The sequence below is a fragment of the Nipponia nippon genome, unplaced genomic scaffold (assembly GCF_047370975.1).
Source record: "Nipponia nippon isolate SJK-2023a ecotype South Korea unplaced genomic scaffold, ASM4737097v1 scaffold_3, whole genome shotgun sequence".
Classification (NCBI taxonomy): domain Eukaryota; kingdom Metazoa; phylum Chordata; class Aves; order Pelecaniformes; family Threskiornithidae; genus Nipponia; species Nipponia nippon.
Window position 1 is genome coordinate 83,816,492 of NW_028262347.1, and position 9,409 is coordinate 83,825,900.

Consider the following 9,409-nt stretch of genomic DNA (forward strand, 5'->3'; position numbering starts at 1 on the left):
CTTATATTAGTTGATGTGGAGAATGCTAGACAACTTCACTTCCCTGTGAAAGCAAGATCCCCTGTCTAATGTTGACCTACATAGCATCTATCATAGCAGCAGTTTAATCACAAAAGGTAGAGCTCTTCATGAGCTATTGTCATTGCTTAAATGATTTTGTATTCCAGAAAGCTGATTTAGGACATCATTCCTTCTATGTATTACTGGTCTGCTAAGAATATGCTCTGTCATTAGAAATGATTCCAAACTGCTCGGAGGAAAGCTCTATTGACCTTCAGGGAAATTCAGATCCAGACCTGGACTTTGTAGCTAATTGGACTTCTAAATTCCAAGTAAAGCAAAGGGAAAAAAAGCAACACTTAAAAGCATGTGACTGGAATAAAAAGGAGCACATCTATCTGAATGTGAAACACAACACTTCTTCCATGATGATGAGAACACAAAGAACAGAGGAGAACAAGAACATCAAGAACAAAGGTAAAATCTGTTAATAATGGGAAAGGTGTATGCATTACTGAATAAAGAGTCTAAAAGGTTTCATGTCTGAATTAGAGATTTGCATTTGTATGCCAAAAATTTTTCATTTCTATCCTGCTGTTTGAAGTTGGGAAGGATGGGCAGTTCAAGGAAGGTTAAAGTTGGAGACTTGCAGCTCCAGTAGAGTAAGTAACATGAGGTCTAATATTTTCTGTTGATGCTGTATCAAAACAGTCATTATATTTGGACTTCTCTTCAGACATAATCCTGAGTTGTGACTGATCAATAAGCCCCTACAGTGGGAGAAGGCTCAAAGGAGACGGGCAAGTGCAATGTGCTCATGGAGTATGCAGTGACTGAACATGGGTGTCAGAAACTTAAGGGAACCAGAGAGGTACCTTTTTTTAGATTAACAGTTGTATCAACTGGCTGTACCAGTTGAGTGGATCAGCTGGTTGTGTAAAATTTTGTCCATGAGTTAATCAAAAGAGTGTGAATGTCTTCCTGAGTTAGCCAGACCAGCATGGGGGGAGTGTATATGTGGCTCAGCCCAACACAGAGTACAAGCACTGAACAACGGACAAAAAGAGCTTTGAAGAGAGCAACAGGCTTGAGCTGCTTAAACCCACATATTCCTTCCCGGTGCCACCCAGCGTTGTGATGGTGGGCATATCATAGAGCCTGGCAATGAGAATCACATTTGTATTGTGATTCAGCTGTGTATTGAAATTGCTATATTCTGCTAAGCGTAATTTGCACTTGTGTTGTGCTTTCAACACATAGCTGTATCATTCTGCTAAATCAGAATCCCATGTAACATTACATATCTTCAAATAAGTAAATTTGGTATGAAACATTAAATCATCCATGTGTGGAATATTGCAAGGAACCTGGTCAGACAGTATTGGACTCTGACATGAGTGCAGGTTGAGGTAAACAGACACTGCAGTTTGATATAAGTTGTATTTTTAGAGCTGATGCCATTGAGAAAGCCTCACCTTTCTCATACTTATGTTCCTTTTCTTCTTGTTAGATTCTCCTGTTTCACATACTACCTGCTGGATTATTGCAGTGATTCTAGGGATCATCTTCGTGGCATTGCTGGGAACAACAGCGGGTTTTATTATCAAGGGTAAATAAATCTCCTCCATTGAAAAGATTTTATTTGAATTTAGAACTTTGTCAGGGAGCAAAACAGAGCTCTTGAAATCTGGTCAGGGGTCCAAGAAAAGTATGGAAGTAGCTTTTCTCTCTTAAAAAAGACTTGCTTCTTTTTTTCTGAGATTTTTAAATGTTAAGCTTGGTCTAGTTAGACCTGCTCGCAGCAGAAAGAAAGAGTAAGGGGTAGAGGGTATCAAAGATGCCTTTCAAAGGGTGACTGGGTAGACTTCAGTGTATAGCAAGCACACTGTGTTGGATGCTCAGCCACTCAGGAACATTTACATCCTGATGAATATAGCTCTAGGCTGGCGGACATAATCTGAAGGACCATTTCTTTTCTGTGGATTTGGAGGTCAGTGCTGTACAGCACAAGAATGAAACCTGAGGTGTTCAGTGGCCATCCATGGGCTAGTAGCATCAGCTGCTCTCCTGTTAGGAAGGAAAAGGAGGGTGCTTCAAACTGCAAGGCCTTCATGACTAGCAGCTGTTATAAAATTATTCCTGTTCCTGGGAAGTTTAAGCCTTTTGACCAGCTTGCTGTGGAATGCTATGAAGCTCAGGTTCAGGCAAGTATAGTAATGGGAAATGCTGTTCATACGAAGCAATGGTACTTCAGGATGTGCCCTAGCACAGCTAGCACTAGTGGTGGAGGCTTTATGGAAATGGGTGGCCTGCCACAAACCTGTCAGGTGCCAGGGCTTTGCCTGTCCCATTGGACAGATGGAAACATGGGACAAAGATGAAGTTTATATGGAGAAGATAGAACAAAGATGGGAGGGAAAAATGAAAAGGTAAAAATACTGGGAAGGAAAAGGAAGGTCCCAAGAGACCCCTACATGCATGACCTATTCCCAGTCTGGAAAATGGATGCCCTTTACAGACGCCTTCAGAGACTCTGATGCAGGTAACTACATTGTCGTTGCAAGTCTCAGAAGAGCTCCAAGGATGGCGTTACTGTAACTGTGGAGAATCATTTTCTGGAGAGGATGTATTTGTGAAATCTGCTTGTTATGAACTAGGCTATGACTATGAATGGGAAGAGAGATGTATGACTGTTTTGCAGGCTGTCTCTGTCCACATTGCCCTGAGCAGTGGGTAGGCTACAGAGGGAGCTGCTACTCCTTCTCCAAGGAGAAGAAGGACTGGCATTCCAGCCAGGAATCCTGCCTGAAGCAGGGAGCTCATCTCCTGGTGATCAGCGATACCAGCGAAATGGTGGGTGCCTTTGCAGTGGCAAGGCTTTCCCTTGGCACCTTTGCAAGAGTGACTCGCTTCTCTCTGCCTGCCTCTGCTGGGCTTGCCACGGGCTCAGCCCTCAGACCCCACAGTCAGGGGGCTGCCTGACACTCTGAAAATGCTGTCTCACAAAGCAGGTCCCTTTAGGATGGAAGGGCATGGGTATTCAAAAGGATATTGAGTAGAAGTTATCTGTTTACTATGTGAGTCTTGAAACACTAAAAGTTTTGTAAAACATCAGTCATGGTGGCAATTTCTGTATTAAAAAGAGCCTTAAATGGAACATTGTTTTTTGAGATCAAAAACTGGCCATGTTGAAATAAAATTTGTGGCTTATTACAGAACGTTGCCTTGTTTTCATTGGAAAATATAGTTTTTAAGTATGTTTAATTTAAGCATACCTCAAATAACTTCTGTGGAAAGTATTGTAAAGATAAACAATCATTAATGTCATCTTAAATAATGCAAGTTTTTCATTCCTAATCATGATTTAGGCACTGCTTTACAATACTTTGTGGCTCTGTTCTGATCATCCGATAAAGGACCTGTTCCTAGTTTACCGTTAAAGTAAAGAAGCTACCACTACTAGAGACCATTAGTTCCATGAAACACTTGTGTCAGAAATGTAAAAATACCAAGTAATTAACCACGCAGTGTGTTTCGTACCCAAAACTCCCTCTCTCACACAGTACCCCTTTCTTTCCCCCTCAGAACCCAGGACTTGACTGGGTTTCTCTTATCGGATTTCTGCTATCTCTCTGCCTCTCTGTCCCTCCTAGGACTTCTTCCAGGTGATGCGCACTGAATCCCACTGGATTGGTTTGAAGAATAGCACTGGTGGTGGCTGGGCCTGGGAAGACGGCTCAAAACTGGGTGGCAAAAAGTGAGTATGGTGTTTCCTCTGTATTTTTAGATAAAGGGCTTGAGATCCTTCCCATGCCCTTGACTCTTTTACATGAAATGTCCCATCTGTAGCCAATGGAAGTTGACCAATAGTGAACACAGCTGCTAAGGGATGTTCAGAGTGGCTGCAGGATCTAGCAGCTCCAGAACTAAGGGGTTCCTCCTGCCCAGCTGCTGGAGCCCAGTCTGGTGCACCCAGAGACCTGGGAGTTTCTATCCCAGGCTGATGGACACAGCTGCTACTTTCCCATTTGCAGGTTCAACTAGTAGTGAAGTTGAGCATGTATTCCAGAGACACAAACATACACAGAGACACATATGCAAGCAAAGGATTCTGACACAGCTGGCTACGCAGACTGCCACAGACAAGGCACTGCCTTCAGCAGCACCCACACGTAATGCTACCAGGACTCATATAAAGCACAACTATAGGCCGATAAGTCCCCTTCCTCCTCTCTGGCTGCTCGGCATTGAAGTTCACTAGCGAAGGCACACACACAGTGCTCTCTAGGTTCACAAGCGCACACACATACTCACAGATCCCCTGAGTACCAGCACAGCACCTCTCGATCTGATACCCCTGCCCAGTTCCCAACCCATCTTACCCACCCCACAGGTCCCCTACTCACCAGCAGGTCCAGCTCTGTGCTTGCTAGCAAGCAGACACACTCACACACTCATCTCACAGGCAACCCACACTTATGGGACTCCCTCCAAATACCAGCACGGACCCTCTGCCCACCTGATACCCCTGCCCAGACCCAGGGCCTCCTACTTGCCAGCTAGTGCATCTTGGATCTTGCTAGGGAATTGCACAAATACAGCCCACACACCCCAGGCTGGGGGAAGACCCAGGCACTCTCCGCCCAGCACCCGGCACCCAGCACATGGTCTGTGACTTGCAGTCCTACTCCAGCTGCCGGCGCTGAGCCCCTCGCCTGCCCCAGTGCCTGGCACCACCACCCGGGGTCCTGCACCCCCTCTGACTCCAGAGCCAGCACCACGCCCACTCAGAGGGTGCCCCTGGTTGCTGGCACCTCGTCCTTACAGCACTGACACACACAGGGCAGGGAGTAAGATTGCAGAGTGAGGCACTGAAGGAAGGGTTTAATGAGAAGTCAGGACAGACTGCAGTGATCAGATGCTGGGCTGGGTCAGAAAAGTGCTTACACCCATCAGCAACTGCTCATACATGGCCCATCCTCTCCTCTCTGTTAACCCCACTTCCCCTAAATGTTCCTCAACAAGTTTTTTACAGTCCCACAGGCCCCCCTCGAATATCCCAAATCCTCCTGTTCCTCTTCCCCTGCCCTCTTCTTACCAGTTACAAAGCTCAGGGTGTCCCTCTCCAAAGCTGTGCCTGGAGTTTCTTGATGGCCCATCAGTTAGTGGTGAAAGACTTTTGGTCTTTGCCATTGCCTCTGTTATTTCTTGTGCGCCAGGTTTGTGTCTCTGTGGATTTCCATTTAATTGTTTCCTCCTTATTATCCCTGTTTGCACTGAAACAGTTCTTGATTGGATTACCTTAATGAAGCAGAGACTTTCACCTTCTACATACCCATACAAGAGGTTTAAACTGGAATACTTGATACTTTCTGTCCCAAGGTCTCCAAATGCCTTAAGTGGAACAGCAAAAAGTCCCCTGTGGGACACAACTTTTCTCTCTTTAGGGATGGTAAATGGAGAGCTCAGAATGAGACTGACTAACTGAAAGTCTCATGGTGAGCTCCAGGCATAGCAAGCCCCACTGCCAGACCTCCCGTGTCCCAGGACGGGTCTTCTCTGACATGAGGTCATGAAGCCCAGCTGCAGCGAGTCTCCTACCTCCAAAGCTGTGAGGTGTTCTTCCCCCTGCCAAAGTGGGGATCCCTCTCTAATGTCCCCCTGCTTGTCTGCTCTGCCAGTGTCTCCCACAGAGTCCTGTCCAACAGCCCTGTGCAGAACTGCGCCGTTCTGCTGGAAGGTGCCATCCGTGCTTCCAGCTGCGAATTCACTGCCCCATGGATCTGTGAGAAAGCTCTTCAGTGACCTCTGTGGACCTTGGAAGTGTCCTTTGGAGAGCTGTGCTAAGGCTTGATCCCTGTGAAGGTGACTCAGGAAACTTCTCTCAGAGAGTGCCTGGCTGTGCTCCTTGCTGCTGTGACACCTGCTGTAGTGCAAGGAATGAATGCAGCGGCAGCCAAAGCCCTGGCATGAGCAGCTGCAACAGGAGGTCTGAGTGCTGTTTCTGGCTTCATTCAGGATCACACTGGTGATGTTCATATTCTTAGCCATCAGCTTGTAACAGACAGTCTTCAAAGTGGTGGAGAAGGGGAAAGAGAGATTTCTCTAAGTGTCTCTGAGTCATTTTCAGAGACACCTGAGCACTGACAATGGAATGGTGTCCTGGCATTGGAAATCCTAGGGAGAGATGGGATTGTCATCTGTTAGCTCGTGCAAGCTGTGGGTTAATTTCTCTCTCTTGTGAACATTGGTGGCATACACCAAGGCTGAAAGCTAGCATGAAGTTTGAAGTTGGCCTGCTTTTACAAGTGGTTGGATCAGATGATATCCAGAGGTCCCTTCTAACCTAAATTCTTCTGTGGTTTATGTTTGTACATGCAGAAAACTGGAGCATGGCTCTCAGTTTTACATTGCTATGTAATTAGCTGTGAAGAAGTAAACCTGTTACCCTGCTGAGATGAAAATAAACATGGGTTGCTTCTAACAGTTTCTTCAGGAGTAGTGACTGTTCCTGTTTTCCTCCCCAACATCATTGTTTAGTGCATTGAGCGACTGCTAAATGGGCAGAAAGGAAGCTGGTAGCAGGAACAGAGTCAGGAAGGCAGGGGGTGAAATATTTTCTTTGCAATAACACTGCAGCAGAGGATCTCCTGTTCCATAGGACAAGATACAGCTACAGCTATTAAACAGGCTCACTCCTACCTCAGATCCACCTGAGGGATTACAGACTGATAAACTGGCTTTCATCAGTAGCCAAGTAAGTGCAGTCCCTCATCTTCTAGCCCCTTTGTATTAAAGCCCACCTGTGAAGGTGCCCTCAGCCATGGTTCAAGCGTAGCACACCACGCCTTGACTGAATGGTCTGTTTGCCCCATACTGAGTTTCCTCCAGAGCAGCTCTCCTCCTAAAGAAGTCCCTCCATACCCCTCACCAGCACTTCTTCCCATGGGATGCAGTGGACAGATACACTTCCAATCTTTGCGACAAGTAGGCTACAGTCACCCCAAAGTCCTATGCTGTGCAACAACACCTTGACTACATGACAGGGCGACTGTGATGACCTTTTAGTGACACTCTGGTGGTAGTTCATGACAATATTTCTTAAAATACTGATGATTATGTTGTTAGGTTCATGCCCCTAAGCAGTCACAAAATAAGTTATTAGAATTATCTGAGAGAAGTGTGCTTGTTACAGTGAGACAGCTGTTCTTTACTGATAAAATTGAAGTTCTAATGTAACACCCAGGATGCTTGAGATGACAAAACAGTTGCTGTTGCTATGTTTACCTGAAGAACATTTCCAAAAATCTCATCTTTAGCACTCCTTTGATGTTAAAAAAATGTAAGGTTCATTTAAATTTATGCAAGAGTAGTAAATGATTCTTTTCCTGTATTCTTCACAAGTGTTTTAAAGAATATTCTCATCGTACTTTAGCTTGTATTGATACTGATTTTCTGTCTTATTCCTATTTATGCAAAAAACACTCCAGGCCTGGTTAGCTGGCTCACCATAGGCAGTCCACTCCTAACACCTCTATACTCCACAAACCCTACTGGCTTTGTCCCAGGTGGTATGTCCAAATACTATCCATATCAAGGGCAATCTCCTTTTCTGTGCATCTTTACTGTAACAGCTTTAATTTACTACTCTCTGCCCTGCATGCTTTCTCATTTTTGAATGCCAAGCTTGTACACCAGCTTGCAAGGTTATGGATTGCCAGTTGCCCATGCCAGTCTGCTGTTCTTGAAGTCTTCTGCTGATCTGCTCTGGAAACTCACTTGTTGCTCGCCTTTCCCTGACTATGGGATTGTGCTGTGGGGACAAATAGTGAGGAAGATATTGATGGGCCCTATGGAGGATTAACTGTTGAAATTGAGATTGTATCAGTGCTGCTGATTTTGTTGTCCTGTTGAGACATGAACTGTCAGTACTGCTGGTGGTAGTGCTGGAGCTTCTAGACTGGAATGCTGTCATATAATCACCAAAGACAGGAATGAAAACCAAAAAAATCCTCACATGCTCAAGTCCATTCCCTTGGGTTCAGCAAACCTCTATTGTCCTCTGTGCATTTCCCAGTGCTATATGTGGTCATGGTTTTAAATTCCGTATCTCAGGCGCTTGAGGTATTTCAGATACTGGACTCAGGATTTACATAGACCTATATAGCCCATACGCCCATTAGCAGTGGCAATTGTTGCTCTGCAGCACTTCTGTGATGTTTTGACCAGGTGTCCTCTGAAATGTGCTAGCAGGAGACTTTAAGAATGCTATTCTAAGGCCACATCTATTCTAGAATGTGCCAAGACATGTTCTCTGCTGTCGAAACTGTCTGGGGCTCTGTAACCATATGCTAATATGGTTATATTGTAATATTGTAAATTCTAATTGTAATATGGTAAATAAACTCACTGTCCCTCAAAACAGGGTTTTGCCTAAATTACAAGCTGGATGGTTTGAGACCAGGTGTGAGGGAGCAGCAAAGGCCAGCTGCTCTGTAGTGAGTGCACGGCTTGCTGAGAGCTGAGAGCAGTAACATGGCTGGCAGAGGCGACGGTCCATGTCCATGCTCCTGCCACCTCTCCTCTCTTGTCAGTAATTGTAGGACAAGTTTCTGACTTATTGGAGGGAAGTTCCAGTTTTTCCCGCCAGGCCTGGTGGATGCTGCGGCTTAAGTGATACCTTGTCAGCTGCAGAAATTGGCCTTCTTTTGCTTCCTATTCAGAAAGCCAAATTAGTGTGGGAAATAGAGACACCAGCACTGTGACACGCAACATAGACATAAGGTAAGAGTACAAATACAGTTTGTCCCAGCACTGTTTGATTGACTAACATGGATGTAGCCTAAGAAACCCTGTCTCATTTTTCACACAGGGTTACCATCTGTTTGGACTGCTGTTCTGTGTTTCACAGGCAGGGTTGCCAGCTTCCTTTACCGGTCAAGCATTTGTAGTCAACACACAAAATTAACAAAATTAACATGTGCACGTTTAACCTGGGACTCTACCCTAATCCACACAGGTTTATTCTGAGATTATACCTTCGATGTGGTGAGCAGTCTGGATCTTGGTAGATCTTCTAGTATTAGTAGTGGTGATTTCCACTGAAAGCGTCATCAAGCAAATAAATCTTCCTCTCTGCTTGCACAGATCATCTTTCATCAAGGCATTTTTCCTGGAGATTGATATACATGACAAAATCACATATGGTGCAGAAAGATTTATTCCAATACTCCAGCCTCTTCCTGGAGGTATATAGAATATGGCTGTGGCTAAATCCTCTGTGGCTGAAAGTATTTCTCTTGCTGTTTTCATTATTCAGGTAGACCATTGTTGGAGGGAACTACCTTGACAGCTTTCAAATTCGAGAATTCAATGAAAAGACTTTACAGAAGCACAGTGTTGATTTCTT

At 45.0% G+C, this 9,409-nt stretch overlaps 1 protein-coding gene across 1 annotated transcript; it reads left to right on the forward strand.

Moving 5' to 3' along the window:
• The first annotated feature begins 236 nt into the window (after window positions 1-236).
• On the forward strand, window positions 237-5,805 carry LOC104013246 (killer cell lectin-like receptor subfamily G member 1). The gene is made up of 5 exons (XM_009465728.2): window positions 237-477; window positions 1,511-1,609; window positions 2,702-2,853; window positions 3,654-3,757; window positions 5,694-5,805. The coding sequence occupies exons 1-5, from the start codon at window positions 237-239 to the stop codon at window positions 5,803-5,805; spliced, it is 708 nt and encodes a 235-aa protein (XP_009464003.2).
• The last annotated feature ends 3,604 nt before the right edge of the window (window positions 5,806-9,409 follow it).